We start from the raw sequence: 20,778 nt of genomic DNA, 5'->3' as shown, positions 1-20,778 counted from the left end.
TTTATTTTGAGACGGAGTCTTGCTCTGTCACCTGGGCTGGAATGTAGTGGCGTGATTTCAGCTCACTGCAATCTCCGCCTCCTGGGTTCAAGTGATTCTCCTGCCTCACCCTCCCCAGTAGCTGGGATTACAGATGCATGCCACCATGCCTGGCTAATTTTAGTAAGAGATGAGGTTTCACTATGTTGGTCAGGCTGTTCTCGAATTCCTGACCTCATGGTCTGCCTGTTTTGTCCTCCCAAAGTGAGGTGTGAGCCACCGTGCCCAGCCTACTTTGACTTTGACTCTTTGAGCCTACACTAATATTCTAAACCTCTGTGATTACTTGCCTTATGATTTTCATGTTCCCTTAGCTATCCATTTTGAGGAGCTTAAAATTGCTTGGCCTTTTGATTGTCCTTTGTTACTAGCTGAATGTTTTGCCTTGGACAATGCCTTTAAGCCTGGCCTTGGCACTGGAATATCACTTTCTTCTTCAGACATGTGAACAAGGAAGGATACAACCAGATCTAACCAGACTAAGTTTAGGATATTTATCTTTCAAACTGAGGAACCCATTTAAGGGCAACATTAACATACAGAGGCTGCTTGATATGTGATGTGGTTATGTCCCAATGAACCCATCGTAAGTTGAAAATATCGTAAGGCAAAAAACGCACTTAATACACCTAACCTACCAAACATCACAGCTTAGCCTAGCCTACCTTAAACGTGCTCAGAACACTTACATTACCCTATAGTTGGGCAAAATAATCTAATCCCAAAACCTATCATAATAAGGTTATTATAAAGAATTTTACATCAAAAGTCAAAATTTGAAGTTAGGTTTCTAGTGGATTCTAGCTTTCACACTATTGGTAAGTTGAAAAATCCTGAGTCAAATGATTGTGAGTCAGGGACTGTCTGTATGTACTTTAAATCTTGGACAGTTAGGAAACAAGGAAAGAAAGAACAATAGTTGTCAGGGTCTAGAGAAGCAGTTCAGCTTACTCCTTCAGCACTGGGACACGGGGGGAATTTAGTTCTTGCACCAGTGGTCCTGCACAAATACTTATTGCTCACTTGCTACAGACAAGGCCTTATTCTAGGAATAGGAGCTATCGCAGATGACAAAGTCCAGGGCCTCAAAGGATTCATATTCTAGAAGATTCATAACAAAATTATGCCATTCAGATGAAACTCTGCACAATTCTTGCAGAATTGTATTCTCATAATTTCTCACGTTTATCGTTCAAAAATACAGTTGCCTCTGAAATACTCACTAGACTTTAGGCTTTAGAGAAATGTTATGGTATGATTTGCCCCCTGCATTTATCAGTTCCTTTGACTATTAGTTAAAAACACTTTTCTACCTCTGGAGTCTGTATACACCTTTGGTTTCTTAGTTCTCGGGCACCAGGTATGGGTCCATAGTGAGAAATTTCCTACTCTTCAACTGTGGGTGATCTCAGGGCCTTGCTTATGTTTTTGAAGTTATTTGCAGGGATGGAATTAGTTTTTATTTGTCGTGTACAAAGTCCTTGCTTTCGGCAGTAGAGTTAACTAGTCCTTGGACCTATTTACTTCCCCATGGCCTGTGAAAAAGAGTGATGTTTTTCCAGGACCTCTTTCCTGGGTTGTAACCAGAGCTGTTTTGTGCACCGCTCTGAGCCTCCAGGGATGCCAAGCCAATGGAGAATAATTGATCAAGGCTGCCTGGAGAACCGTTTTGAGATGGATTCTGAGGCTCAGGCTGGGGCTCATCAGAAAAGAAAATTATGATTGATAAGTGAAATCTGCTGTGGGCAAGGAAGGGCAAACTTGTACTGTACATGCCAGGAATTTTCAAATCCGTATGTGACTCCCAAGAAAGGCTTGACCTTGTAGCTTCAATTTTAATCTCCACAGGTATAAGGATAATTCATTTTATTTTGAATAGAACACTCTAAAGACAACCTAAATAATCTAATACCCCTGCCCATTTCCTAAGAGGGTTATGTTGATTTATTCCCAAATAGGATCATACTCAACCCGCTGTCATTGGTAGGTTATTTCTCTTAACACACATGTAAGAATAAAAGCTACTAATAGTTTGGTGATAAAGGCCGTGAAACAAATACGGAGACCAGGAGCAGAAAAATGTTGCGTGTGTGACCTTGGTTACATTATGAGCAAATAAGCTGAAATATCTCCAGATGTAGTCTTGCTCAAATATGCCAGTTTTAAATAATTTACATATATCATTTACATTTTGAAACATTTTAAAAAATACTTTGATAATGGGATATCTTAATCTTTGATGGGAAAGATTTTTTAAAGCTACACTCCTATTGTCCTATATTTATGGAAAAAAATGAACATTCAATGCAGAACACTTACACACACACGCACACACACACACATTTTTAAAGAGGTACCTTGGCTGGGTGCGGTGGTTCACGCCTGTAATCCCAGCACTTTGGGAAGCCGAGGTGGGCGGATCATCTGAGGTCAGGAGTTCGAGACTAGCTTGACCAACATGGAGAGACTCCCTTCTCTACTAAAAATACAAAAATTAGCTGGGCATGGTGGCACATGCATGTAATCCCAGCTACTCAGGAGGCTGAGGCAGGAGAATCACTTGAACCTGGGAGGCAGAGGTTGTGGTGAGCCGAGATGGCACCATTGCACTCCAGCCTAGGCAACAAAAGCAAAACTCTGTCTCAAAAGAAAAGCCAAATAGGTACCTTTATGTATTTTGTTCTTCCCTTAGGTGGTCTTTTTCCAATCTAGAAAATATTTCTGGATGTTTTTCAATTTAGAATAAAAATACTGAAGTACACACACGTTTTATTGTATATGTGTGTGTCTATGGACTGGGTCACAGGCTAAGATGTATTTCTAGTGGGCCACAGTAAATATAGTTTGAAAGTTACCATTCTGACCATACCCCTCTCATAATCACAGAGCCTTAGGGAAGAGAACAGTTTCTTGCTGAATACTGACTTGGCATATATCATCGGTCTCAATCACGCCAGATCTATGTGCTGCTTTCTTTTCATAGTTCAAGTAAAGCTTTGGAGAAAGTTTGCGCAGCAATAGTAGGCAAGGTCTGCACCACACACAGAAGCATAGCCAAAATGCATTCCACACACAGAGAAGTGTGACACCAAAGTTTGAGCATTTACCTTTAAGAATGCCCCAGGTTGTGTTCACCTCTTTTTGCTCCGAGTGATGGTCACCAATGGCCCCCTCTAGCCCCAGTTCCTTGAACCACACATATAACTTATTACATGTCATGGTCACGTGTGACTCCAACCAGGCTGCAATAGCTCCAGCCATTTTCAGATTTTCCCTGCTTTCTAAAGATAAGTGAGATCATAGCATGTTTTCACTAGTCAGTGATTTAGGTAGCCAGATGATATTTGGGGGTGACAATCACTTGATTTATAAATGCTATAAATATGACCCATAGAAATAAGAAAGCGACTGAGTCAGAAGGTTAGGGGGCAACTGTCACTTTCCCAGCAGGGCCCAACCTGCAGTCTCTTTTATGGCTACAAGCTGGAGGTCAGGATCTGAGCTGACCCGGATTGAAAGAAGACGGACTTCCCGGGAGGCTCAGATAGTTCACTGGGTGCACCTGAGGGCTCACCATCTGTAGACTTGTATTGTTATGAACATAAGTGGATTCTTCACTGCCATGGTGGGGTAGCACATAGAGAGAAAAATACACTTAGTAGGTTTAGGTTTAAGGACTGGGAAGGGGTCAAATATAGTCATCCCTTGATATCTGCAAGAATTGGTTCCAGGACAACTTCTCCAAACCCCAGCCTGCAGATACCACAATCTGTGGATGGGATACTTAAGTCCCTGATATACAATGATGTGCTATTTGCATATAACCCATATACACCCTCCTGTATATGTTAAATCATGTTTAGATTACTTGTAATACCCAATACAATATAAATGCTAAGTAAACAGTTGTACTGTATTGTTTAGGAAATAATGACAAGAAAAATGTATGTGTTCAGTACAGATGCAACCATTCTTTTTTTTTTTCTCATTTATTTTATTGCATTTTAGGTTTTGGGGTACATGTGAAGAACATGCAAAATTGTTGCATAGGTACACATGTGGCAGTGTGATTTGCTGCCTTCCTCCCCATCACCCACATCTGGCATTTCTCCCCTTGCTATCTCTCCCCAGCTCCCCACCCCCCACCGTCCCTCCCTTATTTCCCCCCAACAGACCCCAGTGTGTAGTGCTCCCCTCCCTGTGCCCATGTGTTCTCATTGTTCAACACCCGCCTATGAGTGAGAACATGCGGTGTTTGATCTTCTGCTCTTCTGTCAGTTTGCTGAGAATGATGGTTTCCAGGTTCAACCATGTCCCTACAAAGGACCCAAACTCATCGTTTTTGAAGGCTGCATAATATTCTATGGTGTATATGTGCCACATTTTCCCTATCCAGTCTATCATCGATGGGCATTTGGGTTGGTTCCAGGTCTTTGCTATTGTAAACAGTGCTGCAATGAATATTTGTGTGCACGTGTCCTTATAGTAGAACGATTTGTAATCCTTTGGATATATACCCAGTAATGGGATTGCTGGGTCAAATGGAATTTCTATTTCTAGGTCCTTGAGGAATTGCCACACTGTCTTCCACAATGGCAACCATTCTTTTCTATACAAATATTTTCATTCCATGATTGACTGAATCTATGAATGTGGAACCCACTGATATGGAGGGCAGACTGTAATAAAACCAGCACCTAGTGTTGTATGAAAGGAGAGAAGGGTAGCACTCCCCTTGACAAGGATGGAAGAGGCCCCCGGGCCTGACAACACACACATGGTTAAAACCAGCACCTAATTCCTCAGTCACCTGGGAGGAAATGAGAATGGGGGCCTATGTTTTAAAAGGACCCCTTCTGTGGGCCCCCAATGGCTACAGCCTGATACACAGGTGGTGATATGTCTCAATGCTTTTTAAAATTTCCCACCCCCAATATTTACTAAGCTTCAGCAAACTTTTTTTTTTTTCAATAAGTATCCATTTATTGACATGGGTAACATTTTCAGGGCAAATAGAACATGCATTCTTTGGTAGTAAAATTTTAAAATTATAGATATATTTCTTTTATATATTATGAATATATTTCTAGTAACGAACATATAACTAGTCTTCAGAAACTGAAGATGGAAATATGGCTGACCCTCAACTTCCAGTTAAGCAGAAAGTAATGACAAGTGCCGAAAATGCCACAGTCACGTGGGCCATTGCTCCTTTCATTCTCTACAGACAACCTGAGTGTCACACTGTCATAGCACCAAGGAGAAAATAGTTGCTGGTCACTTTTCTTACAGCAACATAAGGATTTCTGTACGTAAAACATGTTGGACAGGTCCTTCTTCAATCACGGTTTGTATGTCAATTGTTAGTTTCATAGAACAGAGAAAAGTGGAAAGAAGATAGAAGATGGTCTCTTTACAAAAGAAAGGTGAATACATTTTGATGCACCCGGTTGTTTAGGCTAAGTCAGTAACTGTGTATTATCAGCCCTACGACTGTTAAGTGTCAGTATTTAGAATCTCAGTGTAGGAAAGAACCTCGGACACCATCAGTCCAACTGCTTCCATTTTACAGCTAAGGAAAGGGGTCTGGAAACGCAGACCAGGATGAGAGCGCAGGCTCTGGAGTTAGGCTCCTTAGTATGTGATGTTCATGGATCCCATAGACAAACTCATTTTCTGGTAATGTGAATTCACTTCTGGTCTTTAAACCAACAGTTTTTCAGTCTAAGGTATGCTAGACAATGATTCAATTTTTATGCTTAAGTTTCCTCTGTACAACTTTTTCCATCTAGGTTGTGATGATGGGACTGTGAGCCCCCTACACTTTTGCATACTCACTTTGAATTTGGGGGTTAAGGTGTGAGTAGGGCTCCATGAACCATCATTTATCTTTCATATCATTTCTCTTTCTACCTCTTGCTTACATAACTACCTATTTTAAAATTTAACAATTAGGTCAATTATTAACTTCATCATGTTAGGATGTTAATAAAAATCATGTTAGGAATTAAAGGAATTAGGTAAATGATTCTTGATTGATTTAAAAAAGACAATACCAAAGACAGCAATAAGGTCAGAGTGACCTGGTGCACCTGTATCACCCCAATCTGAAAGGATTTTTTTTTTTCAGCAAAAGGTAATGTATATAGAAAATGAAAACTAAAAGATACTCAGAGGTAGCCCTTGTCGTTAGACATTTAAGGATGTTCTAGACTCCAAGAGGAACCCCAACAGAGTTTTCTCTGCTTCAAATTAAAAACAATTTTCCGGAATGATTAATAACATAAGAATAATAATCAGTACTGAATTGTATAGTGGAATGATCCCCATTAGGTTCCAACTGTTAGTTTATCTGCTTTCTTAGCATGTATCTTTCTCACCACTATAAAATTGACGTCTGTCATTTATAATGTTACCTGTATTATCTAAACCCTAACATCTTTAAACCCAGTGGACTTCCCCTAGAAGGGTTTAGATGCCTGCAAACCCAGGTGAATCGTTCTTATTGAGCAATGAGCTGTTGACAAATGAGGTAAGGCAGAGGCATGCTTATGGGCGCCAGTCGACAGGTTGGTTTTTGATGGCCATGGTCCAGAGGAGTGGGTGGTCAGTTTCCACAGTCACAACACCAGACCCGTCATAGGTATTGGAAGTACTGACCAGTGTTCCAAAAGCAAGCACATCATTTGCTGTAAGAAAATAAGGGAAAAAATTAGTAACTATTTTTTTTCTTCCCCCAATGTAGATTAACTTTGTCACTTACCAAAAAGCAAGTAAGCACATACTTTGATTAAAAAAAAATATATAAATGTGGGATAGGTGAAATATATGATGTACAGCTTTAAAATGGGAAATTTCTATAACTTGCTGTAAACATTCTTCCTGGAATTGGTTATTGGTTACTTACCATTTTGGGTTATATATCATTTTCAATATTAAATTTTATTAAAATCTTTTCTTTTTTACAATTGTAAAACCAAAACCCATATTTGTAATGTGCTACTTACTTCCTTGCCTGAGTAAAATTTTCGTTTGTATTGGTAATTCAGAATTAAGATTTAATATAAGTTATTAAGCTCTATAAAGATATAGTTTTAGCTTCAAGTATAAATGACATGAGACAGACAGCAAGCAAATTACCTTAAAAAAAAAAAAAAAAAAAGCCTGTGATTTTGGTCATTGTTTTCTTATGAAGCAAAAAGAAATCCAAAGCAAATGTGGCTTACTTTCTGTAAAATTAACAGAAACTCAAAGGTCAAAGCCAATTTTCAAATATGTAATCTTGAGCAAGTGACTTAAGCTCAGCTATAAAGTGAGGGCAAGAGATGATGAGATAATCCTTTAAACTACTTATCAAAGTAAAAGGCTTATGAATTAAGATTAGAATTTATATATTTATACATTTCATTTATATATACATATAAATATATTTTTTATTTTTCTAACAAGTTAAGGCCTAGGCACAAATTGGTAACTTCACTTCTCTTTGCTTACACAGGAGCAATTCACTTAATCAACATGACCCTAAACTCACAGCTGTCCTATAAGCATTTCTTGGTAATCAATATTATTTTCTTTACCAAAATTCAGAGAGAAAACTGAACAATGTTACGGAGCCAAAATTACCAGAGTCAGAAGAGGCTCCTTTTCCATCAGACAAAAACCTGTGAAGTTATACACACTGCTTTGGAGGAAATAAATCAATTACAATGCTCACTTCCCACTAGAGGGAGCCTCCTATCTTTCTGAGGAAGTCTTGAAAAGGCAATTTAAAAATTCAGGAATGGAGAGATAGCAAGGGGAGAAATGCCAGATGTAGGTGATGGGGAGGAAGGCAGCAAATCACACTGCCACGTGTGTACCTATGCAACAATTTTGCACGTTCTTCACATGTACCTCAAAACCTAAAATGCAATAAAATAAATACATGGGGAAAAAAAAATTCAGGAATGGTACTGCAAGATAATGTATCATCAGTATTAGCAGTTCACACAGTTTATTTACTAAAACTCAAACTATTTTTCATAGTTACTAACGTTTTTACTAATGCAAACATAAAAGTAAAGCTACACAGGAATACAGAGTGAATCTCATGTGAATATTGCCGTGATACGAACTTCAATAGAAGAGGCTCTTAACTCTTGAGTCATTTGGGACTTCCGTGAGATGATGTTTCTGAACACTGGTGATATATACATAAATATGTATGGATATAGACACTGTTACATAGTTGGTAGAGTAGGGTGGTAATCTTGGAGGGATTCACAGCAAAGTCAATTGAAATCTCTACCTCTCCTGAATGGTGGTCTTGCCTGGAACGTGGGTGCTTACCAAGTAGCTTACTGAGACCTATGCCAGGTCTAGGGTTTCAAGGTTTTCCCAACAGCCCAGAGGGAGTCAGGGAGCACTTCACACCCCTTCACTGTGAAGGCAATCTCGAGTGCATCAGTAGACCGGCCAACTTTAAAGTGGAAACTCCCTCATGAAGAACCGTGCATACACAACCCCACTTGAATTTGACACATACATTACATGATTCTAGAAACTGTATTAAAATCCTAGTTTTTACTTACGCCCAAAGAACAGGAGTACAAAATTTTCAAGTTTATAGCTGCATACAAATTCCTTTCTGATTTTCGAAGCCAGATTATGGATTTCAGAATTTCAGGAGTAGCTACTCAGATTATACATATTGGGTTTACTAAGATACAGTTGTATCCTAATTAATTTCAAATGGGAAAATAATCAAAGTGGTTGTATTTGAGCATAAGAAGATGCAATTTTTTTTTTGAAGGAAACTTTTTTTGAGTTTAGCTGTACTTGTAAATTATGTTTTTATTTTATTTTATAATATTTAAAGTTCCAACAAGGCCAGTTACCAGACAGTTACAATTTAAAGATAACAATTAAGTAGTTTTGATTATCTCTAATTTTATAGAAAGTATAATTAAAATCATGGAAAACTAAGATGTAAGTTGAGAGACAAAGTCATGAATTTAATTTCCTATGTCACTACAATTACTTTGGAATATATTTTCTTTTTTTCTTTTCTTTTTTCATCTTTTGAGATGGAGTCTTGCTCTTGTTACCCGGCCTGGAGTGCAGTGGCACGATCTTGGCTCAGTGAAACCTCTGCCTCCCAGGTTCAAGCAATTCTCCTGCTTCAGCCTCCCGAGTAGCTGGGATTACAGGCACTCACCTCTGCGCCTGGCTAATCTTTTGTATTTTAGGAGAGATGGGGTTTCACCATGTTGCCTAGGCTGCTCTTGAACTCCTGAGGCTCAGGCAATCCACCCACCTTGGCCTCCCAAAGTAGTGGGATTACAGGTATGAGTCACTATGCCTGGTCTGGAATATATTTTCTTCAAGTCAAAGAATCATATTTTTGGACAAAACCTTAAGGTGTCCCTTAGAAGAACAAAAATTTTTATGGAAAATATTTGGAATTATGATGAACTCCTTCTACCCCAAGTATCTGAAGGTCAATCATGACATAAGTACATGAAACTAGTAAGGAGACAACTGCGTGCAGACAGGAGAAAAACAAATTACCTCTCCATTTCTACCATGGAGGATTTGTCCAAAACTTTGGCTGGCAGAGCTATAGAAAGTCTGACTTGGATTTTTTACCCCTTTGTTTGCAGAGTAGAGTACAGCCAACCATAGTTGTTGAAAGACAACCAATCATCAGATGAGATCAAGTCATCAAGTCCCCCACTCCACTTTTTTTTTTTTTTTTTTTTTTAGACAGAGTCTCACTCTGCTGCCCAGGCTGGAGTGTAGTGGCACATTCTCGGCTCACTGCAACCTCCACCTCCCGGGTTCAAGTGATTCTTCTGCCTTGGACTCCCGAGTACCTGGGACTACAGGTGCATGCCACCACACCCGACTAATTTTTTTTTTTTTTTGTATTTTTAGTAGAGATGGGATTCCACCATACTGGCCAAGCTGGTCTTGAAATCCTGACTCGTGATCTGCCCACCTCAGCCTCCCAAAGTGCCAGGATTACAGACGTGAGTCACCGTGCCTGGCCTCAAGTCCCGTTTTTAAGAAAAGGCAAAAATAAATTACAGATCTGTGTGTAAGTTTATAAGCAACCATATTTTGTGTGACAAACACACTGACCTATTTTACAATTTTCATCCATTATCTCTGGTTGTTTTCTTTCTCGAAGGTAAAAATGAGAATTAGCACTCAGTGTTCTATTGTTTTCAGTGATGTCCTCTCAGCTTTTTTGTAAAGCTGGAAAGACAGAGGACTACAAAGCAAGAGCTGGCAAATTGCTGGATACCAATTATTCAACTCTTTGCTTTTCTTTCCTTTTTTTTTTTGAGATGGAATCTAGCTCTGTTGCCCAGGCTGGAGTACAGTGGTGCACTTTTGGCTCACTGTAACCTCTGCTTCCCGGGTTCAAGTGATTCTCCTGCCTCAGCAACCTGAGTAGATGGGAACACCAGTGCCTGCCACCAATGCCCAGCTAATTTTTGTATTTTTAGTAGAGATGGGGTTTCATTTGTTGGCCAGGCTGGTCTCAAACTCCTGACCTCATGATCTGCCCGCCTCGGTCTCCCAAAGTGCTGGGATTACAAGCATGAGCCACAGCGCCCAGCCTATTCAACTCTTCTGAGTTAGTGGGGACATTTGCCCCTGGTTTCTTGCCCATCTTTCCTCCACAAGCGACAGTAGTGAACTGTGGCCTCTTGGTTGGAGCTGGAAGCATGAAGGAGTGTTTTGCTAGGCCTCGGATGCTTTTAGCACTGAGAAGCAACAGTGGGAAGCATTCGTTCTCTGTGCACCTGCATGACTTTTCTGCTCAGGTGCTTTTATAGAAAAGGCATCTCTCTATCAAAGAGCATGACTCCATCATGGTGAAGTTAGTAAGTCAGACCTAGGTTCAAACCCTGGCTCTAGCATTCACCAGCTTTACAAACTCAGTTATTTAAACTCTTTGGGCCTTGTGTCATCAACAGTAAAAATGTAGAAAATATCTACTTCACAGGGACATTGTATGGATTATATGGCCAATCTAATATATGATACATATTCAATTTCCATCTTCTCTGCTTTCTCCTGTTATCCTGCCAATAAAATAGATCAGGTGTGTCTTTTAAAGTTAACAAAAAGAGAGATGTCATGATTTGAACAATTAGCAAAGGCCTGAATTCAAGTGATTAGTTTATAGGCAGCTGAGAATAGAATGAGGTACCTTCATAACTTTTCCAGGCTAGCTTTTGTGAAATACTTAACATCACTTCAGGTGATTCCTTGGCCTGCATGTATGTATGCATTTATTTAATAGATATTAAAGCCTCACTCTGTGCCAGGCACTAGGGTTTAAGGATGAGTGTCTCTGCCCTCAGGGTCCTCACATTTTGGTAAAAGAGAAAGATGCATATACAATCAAACTCAGCAGACAGGAGAGAACCATGAGGCAGGATAAAGAGGGCAGAGGTGCCTTCCTGGCAGCCAGGATGGGTTGTGTATTCAAGAGGGAGGGGAATCCTTTGACAGTTGGGGGCCACTGGCATCCCTAGAGGCCTGCCCCCCGGCCTGGCTTCCCAAGAATCTCTAGATCAACACTGGTTGTTTGGTAAAGTAAATAAATAAATAAATAAAGTAAAGTAAATAAATTATTTAAGAAGGCAATGGGAACATTTCTAAAATCAATAAATCCTGAGGGCAAAATAGAGTGAACTAGCTTTGCCTGGTGCTATTTGAGATGGGCGTAGTCCTCATTCATTTAAGACGACGTCGGAGGCCTTACCGTACACCAGGCACTCGGGGCATAGCAGAATTTTATGTTCAATTTATAGATGAGGAAAATGAAGCTCACAGAGGCTACAATCACAGGCTATGATGATAATAAAAGTTCTCAGACAGACACTAACAAGTGGGTAAGCAAGGTTAAGGTGAGTCTTTGAAGAGCTCTAAAGAAGAGAACTGATGCTGGTCTGTTTTCCTGAAGTACAGAGCTGTCTTTCTGCAGCCTGATGCAGACTTAAGGAGATGTGTTAGTGGGAGCCTAGGACTCACTCTAAGACTTAATGGATACATTACATCTCATATAGACAAATGCTTAATGAACCTATTATGATGAATCTTAAGGCTCCCTACCATTCTGGAACATTAGGTTTAAGTTCTGAGAGTTAAGTTAGGCATACTAGACATCACTAACTATTTAAGACATAATGGGACCATGTCTACTCTACATTCACCATTCACTCTGAGAATTCTTAGCCTATTTGGAGAAATGGCAGCACAGTAAGAAAATATAACTCAGATTTCATTAACAGGAAAAGAAAACTATACTGTCTGTAACATTATTTCACTATTATAGGTCTATACAATTTTAATTTTTTGACTATATTTTTAAAAAGGTCTTTTATGTACACACATGAGGCAAAAGACTATATTTTAAAAATTTCTAATTTATATTGTAAAATATGAATTCTGGGAATGGTTCAGGAATTTGTTTATTATAAAATGGCACTTATGGTTGCTCCTGAAAATTTTCAAAAATAAAACCGCTTTCTTGAAGGCAAAAGCTCAAAGCAGTCCTAGCATAAAGCTGTGGAGTACGTGCCTTTTGTGTACTTATATTTCTATTAGAATCTTAGGAAATACAAATTTGAGACAATCTACCAAATAAATACATTTAATTATTTATCTCAGCACTGCCAAATAAAAATATGTGATACAAAAATCTAAATTTTCTAGTAGCCACCTTAAAAAAGTAAAAATACAAAAAATGTTAACATCTTATTTAGGCCAATATATCCAAAATCATTTTAACATCATCAACATATAAAAATTGAGATTTTTTAAATTCCTTTTTTCATGCTGTCTCTGAAATCCATTGACAGCATGTAAGTACTCAGTAGCCACATGTAGCCAGTGGTTAGTATGGATTGAACAGTGCAGCTCTAGGTTGTTGAAGCAGGATCTATAGTTATGATTCAATTATCTGCTTTTTTCAGAGGAACATTATTTTTTGGTTTGATTATACAGATATTAATTTTCATCTCATAGGTAGATATGCAGGCACAGAGTCCCAGCTTATAAAGAGAACATTACACCCAAACCATTTCGAGTGACTTAAACTTATGATGTGAATGGATCAACAAACACCTAAATACAAAACATGTGCTCAGAAGCTGGACAGACTCAGTCCTCTGCCCTTCAGCTGGAAGGCTGAGAAATATCCAGTAGGAACTGTAGAAAGGACAACCAAAAATATGAAATCCAAACAAACTTAATTTAAAATTACCAAGAGAATATATAGTACATTCTATAAAGTATATAATAAATAGATGTCTGCCCGGATATGTGGCAAATAATCTTCCTTTTTTTTTTTTTTTTAAGGGAAGGGTTTATTTATTTTTATTTTGTTTTATTTTTTTATTTTGGGAACAGGTGGTGGTTGGTTACATGAGTAAGTTCTTTAGTAGTTATTTGTGAGATTTTGGTGCATCAATCACCCAAGCAGTATACGCTGTACCCAATTTGCAGTCTTTTATCCCTCACCCACCTCTCACCCTTTCCCCCAAAGCCCCCAAGTCCACTGTTTCATTCTTATGCCTTTGTATCCTCATAGCTTAGCTCCCACTTATGAGTGAGAACATATGACATCTGGTTTTCCATTCCTGAGTTACTTCACTTAGAATAATGGTCTCCAATTCCACTACTGGGTATCTACTCAGAGGAAAAGCAGTCACTGTACAAAAAAGATACTTATAATCTTCTAATTGTACTTGCAAATGATCTTCTAATTTTTCTTCTAATAACTGCAAATAATCTTCTAATTGTACTCCTTTCTCCAAATCATTACCTTCCCTTTCCGCTCCTCTAACCCATGTGAAAGAATAACTGGTGGGCCCTAATTGCCTACAATGAAATGTTCAAAACAAAGCAAACACATTCTCTCTTCCTGGCCCAAACATCCTAGCTGGCACTTAAGACCGTTTGCCATCTATGTTTCCTACCTGCTCGCCAACCGCTCTATGTTACTTGCTATTCCTTGAATAGATCAGGAATTTCCTGCTTCTATGAAAAATTTTGACACGTTTCCTCCAAGAACAAATTGTCTTTTCTCTGCATATTGTATCCTTCAAGTCTAAACTCAATGTCACTTTCTACCCTGTACTGCTTTTTGATTCTCCAAATGCTACAGGCCAAATTAAAAATTCTCTTTTCTATTTACAAATGACTCGATTGCTTCCCTGGAACATATTTTGTATGGAAAGCTGACTATTTAGATGCCTTGTCTCAAGCAGGCAAAATACAGAGTGAGCTTGAAACATCTTGTTCCAGAAAGCAAGAGAGTGCTCAAAACCAGATGTAGATCTGTTAAAAGGACACAAGGACTGGGACAAATCTGGGGCATCAGGAAAGAATCCTGAGAAAGAGAGGCATTATAATATATTGAATAATGATGTGCCCAAAGCAGGTGGAGAGAGGAAAACCTATTCTTTACAGAAGAATGCCAACTACTAAAGGAAGGAATGGCAGAATTAGAAAGGCACCATTTGCAGCCACCAGTGTAATAACTAGTTTAGGCAAGAACCATCAATGGATGGATGCTAAAACTGGGTAGAATGTGGAGGAACAGGATAGCACCCAGTTCCAAAGCAGTACTCCACCTATTGCTTTTAATTTCAAAAGAAAAAAGGTAGCAGAGAGATCTCATGAGTCTGATCTTAGCTAAATGATCCTTAGCATCACCAATAAAAGGCCATACTGATATCATGTGCCTCCTGCTATGATGCTAGGGATGAATACAACATCACATAGAAATACTTTTTGCCAAAAATGCCTGACCTGAATTGAATCATGGGGAAAGAGTAGACAAATGCAGAATGTGGGGCAGCTGACAGGTTAGTGGGCCTGAACTCTTAAACACTTATCAGTGTCATGAAAGACCAAAAACGTGAAGGGACTTTTCTAGATTAAAACAGACCAAACAGATATGACAGCTAAATACAATGCATGTTTTTTTTTTAGTAGATTCCAGATTTCAAAAAGGTATAAAGAGCACCACTGGGACACTCGGGGAGTAAGAAATGGACTGCATACTATTATTCCATCAATGCTACATTTTGGGAGTGTATAGTAGCACTGTAGTTAAGCAGGAGAATGATCTCATTCCTGGGACATACAAGCTGAAGAATTTCAGGTGCTTAGTATTATCATGTCTCCAAGTCATTTTCAAGTAGTTCAGAGCGTAATGCACAAACACTCAGACTCACATGTTGTATGGAGATTTGTCCCTCCTCCAGCGCTGGAGATTACAATTCAACATGAGATTTGTCATCTCCAGTGCTGGACGAGGGGCCTGGTGGGAGGATCCTGGGTGGATCCCTCACAGCTTGGTGCTGTTTTTGAGATAGTGAGTTCTCTCAAGTTCTGGTCATTTAAAAGTGCATGGCACCTCCCCCGCACTCTCTCTCTCGCTCCTGCTTTTCCTGTGGGCAGTGCCTCCTCCTGTTTTGCCTTCTGCTATGGGTAAAAGCTTCCCAAGGTCTTCCTAGAAGCAGCTGCTGGCACAATGCCTCCTGTACAGCCTGCAGAACCGTGAGCCCAATTCAAGCTCTTTTCTTTGTAAACTACCCAGTCTCTTAGCCATGCAAGAATGGCCTAGTATACATATAAAGAAATCAATGCAAATGCAGAAAAAATGTTAGCACTTGGTGAATCTCAGTGAAAGATTTTGCTGTACCGTCCCTTCAGTTTTTCTGCAGGTTTGAAGTTTTTCAATATTAAAATTCCACATTGCAATCTGGGGGAAAAATTTGGAAAGAAAGGCTAGCAACTTATAAAGGGAAGTGCCTCCCTCTTGGTTTACCTTTGGTTTCCCTGAGAGCTTAAGTAATGCCATGCAAAGCATTAAGAAATGTTTACTGATTTAAAGTGCATCAGAATAAATCCAAGTTGGAAAAATCCAATTCAGGGCAAAATTATCTAGTCTATGATATATCTGCATTGAAGCTTCTTGGAAGAGCACGGAGAGATGCTGAGCACACAGCCTGTAGGTGGTGAGGACCCTTTGTCAACTCATTGAAGCTCACCAAGGACAGCATTTACTTCTACTCATTGATGCAGGACACCCTGGAAATTAACCTGCAGTATCTACCAGAACTTCTTAGTGCTTGTGAAAATGATAAGAACGAAACTTATTGTTATGCATGTCTCTGATAACAAGGCATCAGCTGTGCTTTCTTTATGGACCTTATCTCTCAAAACCCTGATCTGCTAAGACTCTTCCCAAGGTGAGCACTCATCACTTCCCTCTCCTGACAACTAATCCTTCCTTGAACTCAAATGTCCAAGGAAGGGCTATTATAATTCTCTTTGAAACTGGCTGCATTTATCTTCATCTCTCTCAGAAGTCACATTTCCCTTGCCCTTGGATGAGGGCTGGAAGGCATTAGAAGGCTTCTGATGTTCAATTATTCTTCCTTCTCCACATTTTCTGTGTTATGACTCAGGCTGTTGATCGAAAAACAATTAGACCAGGAAAATGCTGCTGCTTGGAGGAATCAACACTAATTATTCCAGTTAGAAAATGTTTACAAAGATCATCACTTTCAAATGTTTAGGCCTTTCTAAAATAAACAAAAGAAATCATTACTTTTATGTGTTAAAGAGAATTCCCTAATGAATTATGTCATCAGCATGTTCTACTCATAAAAGCTCCCATTTTGCCATTAAAGAGCCAATCACAGCTGCTTTAAGAAAGAAGAAAAGCTAACTGGGCTTATAAGAACAACAGTCCAAAGCCACAAAATGTGACCTATTTGCATTCATTATTAATGGTAAAATGTTGTAGAGCTCCCTGAAAATTTTCAGTGTGGAAAGTCAGTGTTAGATTTAAACATGTGTTCAAAGAAGAGAAAAGACAGCCTGTCCATTGGCTGCTCTGAACTGATTTACTTTGCTCTGTTGCCTTCAAATCCTCTGTTTTGGTATTGGCTCCTGTGGACACTGGCCTGCCCCAAAACCATTCCACAAGTGTGAGAATGATGACCTGCAGGTGCCAAAGATGACTGAGCTTCAGTCATCCTCCTCTGCTGCTGCCCTGCTGTAGAGCCAGGCAAGTCATTTTGTGCTGCTGGGCCTCGGTGCCATCCCTGAAAACAGAGAGTTGAACTTCTCACTATAATATTTTATGACTTTTGTTAAAAGTTCCTCAGGTGACCTCAGCATCCATTTGTAAAATGCCAATAATGCCTGTCCCCAGTTATCTCTAATAAAGCTATTGTGAGGATGAATGAGTTAATGTCTGTGAAGGGCTTTGACTTCTCCAGAAAAGTGTTGAAAATGTGTTGTATGATTATCATCATTTCATCTGCACCGAGGAAGCTTTAAAGTGGCATTTGCGTCTATCCTTCAAGTGTCAACAGAGATTATTACAAGTACATCAAACAAACGGAAATGGCATAGAAAAGTGAAGAAGGAGAAGAACATGTGTGGAAGCATGGTATGATTATTTAACATCAATCTCAAACCTGCAGGTGGTATCTATACACATAAGCTAAAGAGACATAATCCATGCCCTTTTAGAATTCACCTGTCAAGGGAATCTCTGGGAATCTGCTGTGATTCTGGGGGCTGCCTGATTCATGAATCGTTCACTGCTCAATTAACTCTTTTAAACTTAATTCGGCTGAAGATTTTATCAGATGGTGTCAGAAGCGGGATCCAAGTGGAGCTTCTGGGAACCCCCAGGAGTGCTGGGTGAGCATTTTGTGCCCACTGATCTCTCACAGCAGCTGGGGATAATGGGTAAGCTCCCTCTTGGATTTTGGAGCTCCACGGATTTGTGTTTTGAGCTCTCAGAGTTTCTTTGAGCAAATTTCTGATCCAAACTGGGTGTGGGGTCGTGACAGAAACCGGACTGGGTCCAGCAATGGATTTGATCTGGGAATTAACTGGCTTGGATCCAGTTAGAGGCCTCTTACATCTGACTGGGTCAGAAAGGAACTGGTAGTAAGCAGTAATATTGCAGGGGTTATACATCTTGGTTTTTGAAAATTCAGAGATTTTTGTGTTATACCCCTTTGTTTCATTTTTCTTGCGTACTTTGGAAAAAAAAAACATTGGCTAAGTTAATAAAGAGAACCTGAGTGTAAAGCCAGTATTTTAGGTAAAAATAGTACCCTTAATTTCTGGAAAACCGACTGCTTTCTGGCTTATACTTTAGGCCTGGGAGGGAGCGAAGTCTTACAGAACAGCAAAATCTTACTAAAGATAACATACAGTGGAATGTTCTGCATGAATAACAGTGCAGTGAGGTACATTTTTAAAATGAGGGCTCTAGGTAAAGTCCCTTTATACTAAGAATGGCTTTGACACTACAGGATGTCAGCTGCTGTTTTCTTTGGAATAATCTGCCTTGGACTCTTTGTGGACAACTGTGGGTGATAGGACTAGGCATGTACAGTGTCCTGGGATGTGGGGAGCTTTTCCTTCCTAAAAGGGGAAACTTGAAAGGTGATGAGGCTGCTGGAAAAGATCCCTTCACTACCCGGAAGCAGCCGCCTGAATTTTTTCAGGGTCCCTGCAATGGGTGGGTCGTTCTCTGGCCTCCTTGATCATTTCACCTTCCCCACCCTGCCTCAGGCAATGCTTTTCTCTCTCTCCTTTCCCTTTCTTTTCTATTACTCAGGGCAGCCATCTTGCCCAGAGACCACAGTTTGAAACTCCTGGATTAATGATGATTAACTGCTGGAAAAGACCTTATCTTCGCGAATTAGAGCTTGAATTCCTTAGGGAAAACAAGAGGCAGCAGAAACCCATTCCTGGCCCTGCTCTTCCAAGGGCTCCACCCGAAAGCCAATAAATAACCAATTAAGAAACTTAAAAACTGGCAAATGAAAAATCTTACAACTACTGTAGTAATCTTCTGTCCATGTAATTATATACGTGTTGTAATGTTTATATGAAAGAGCTCAAATTCACTGGCTTAAACAAAATTAAGGGCTTAAATATTTCTAAAGCAAAAACAGCTTTAATTTAAAGATTATTGTTAAAGACATTTTGTCTAAATTACGCAGGTCAGATATTAGGTTTGCTAAATGCTTTCAGATCATAAACTGCTTTGACTGTCGAAAATTGTTCAATTTATTTTGCAGACATTAAATTGTAAATAAGGCCTGGGGATATATGGAATTAGCCATGCCCCCTAGCTATGCAAAGAAGGTTATAAAGAAATGAGATTTTATTTAATAAAGAATGTTCCATGGCAAATTCTTGTCCTGAAGTAAAATGACTAGTTCTTTAAAAAGAGGGATGTTTCGCCCATTTACATTTAAGGTTAATATTGTTATGTGTGAATTTGATCCTGCCAGTTTGATTGTTTAAAACAACGTAACGGTTGTTTTGCCCGTTAGTTGATGCAGTTTCTTCATTGTGTCCATGCTCTTTACCATTTGGCACGTTTTTGGAGTGGCTGGTACCAGTTGTTCCTTTCTATGTTTAGTGCTTCTTTCAGGAGCTCTTGTAAGGCAGGCCTGGTGGTGACAAAATCTCTCAGCAATTGCTTGTCCGTAAAGGATTTTATTTCTCCTTTGCTTATGAAGCTTAGTTTGGCTGGATATGAAATTCTAGGTTGAAAGTTCTTTTCTTTTTTTTTTTCCCATTTATTTATTTTATTGCATTTTAGGTTTTGGGGTACATGTGAAGAACATGCAAAATTGTTGCATAGGAACACACATGGCAGTGTGATTTGCTGCCTTCCTCCCCATCACCTACATCTGGCATTTCTCCCCTTGCTATCTCTCCCCAGCTCCCCACCCCCCACCCTCCCTCCCCTGTTTCCCCCCAACTGACCCCAGTGTGTAGTGCTCCCCTCCCTGTGTCCATGTGTTCTCATTGTTCAACACCCGCCTATGAGTGAGAACATGCGGTGTTTGATCTTCTGCTCTTCTGTCAGTTTGCTGAGAATGATGGTTTCCAGGTTCATCCATGTCCCTACAAAGGACCCTAACTCATCGTTTTTGATGGCTGCATAATATTCCATGGTGTGTATGTGCCACATTTTCCCTATCCAGTCTATCATCGATGGGCATTTGGGTTGGTTCCAGGTCTTTGCTATTATAAACAGTGCTGCAATGAACATTCGTGTGCACGTGTCCTTATAGTAGAACGATTTGTAATCCTTTGGATATATACCCAGTAATGGGATTGCTGGGTCAAATGGAATTTGTATTTCTATGTCCTTGAGGAATCGCCACACTGTCTTCCACAATGGTTGAACTAATTTACACTCCCACCAACAGTGTAAAAGTGTTCCTATTTCTCCACATCCTCTCTGGCATCTGTTGTCTCCAGATTTTTTAATGATCGCCATTCTAACTGGCGTGAGATGGTATCTCAATGTAGTTTTGATTTGCATTTCTCTGATGACCAGTGATGATGAGCATTTTTTCATATGTTTGTTGGCCTCACGTATGTCTTCTTTTGTAAAGTGTCTGTTCATATCCTTTGCCCACTTTTGAATGGGCTTGTTAGTTTTTTTCTTGTAAATCTGTTTTAGTTCTTTGTAAATTTTGGATATCAGCCCTTTGTCAGATGGGTAAACTGCAAAAATTTTGTCCCAATCTGTTGGTTGCCGATTCACTCTAATGATTGTTTCTTTTGCTGTGCAGAAGCTGTGGAGTTTGATTAGGTCCCATTTGTCTATTCTGGCTTTTGTTGTCAATGCTTTTGGTGTTTTGGTCATGAAGTCCTTGCCTACACCTA

The 20,778-nt window shown here is 39.5% G+C and overlaps 1 protein-coding gene and 1 pseudogene across 4 annotated transcripts in view; one reads left to right on the top strand and one right to left on the bottom strand.

Annotated features, from left to right (window-relative positions):
* Positions 1–4,739: 4,739 nt before the first annotated feature.
* On the top strand, positions 4,740–4,884 carry LOC116528087 (annotated as a pseudogene).
* Positions 4,885–5,009: 125 nt separating this feature from the next.
* The window catches only part of TPK1 (thiamin pyrophosphokinase 1), a 396,118-nt gene continuing 380,349 nt past the window's right edge, over positions 5,010–20,778 (bottom strand). For all 4 annotated transcript variants that reach the window (XM_032245137.1, XM_032245138.1, XM_032245136.1 and 1 more), the window contains one exon: positions 5,010–6,728. In XM_032245137.1, the coding sequence (XP_032101028.1) occupies positions 6,589–6,728 (140 nt within the window). In that variant the 3' untranslated portion in view covers positions 5,010–6,588. The remainder of the gene's footprint in view (positions 6,729–20,778) is intronic.

The sequence above is a fragment of the Sapajus apella genome, unplaced genomic scaffold, assembly GCF_009761245.1.
Source record: "Sapajus apella isolate SASKATOON/1434 unplaced genomic scaffold, GSC_monkey_1.0 scaffold56, whole genome shotgun sequence".
Taxonomy (NCBI): Eukaryota; Metazoa; Chordata; class Mammalia; order Primates; family Cebidae; genus Sapajus; species Sapajus apella.
This window is presented reverse-complemented; position numbering and strand designations above follow the sequence as displayed.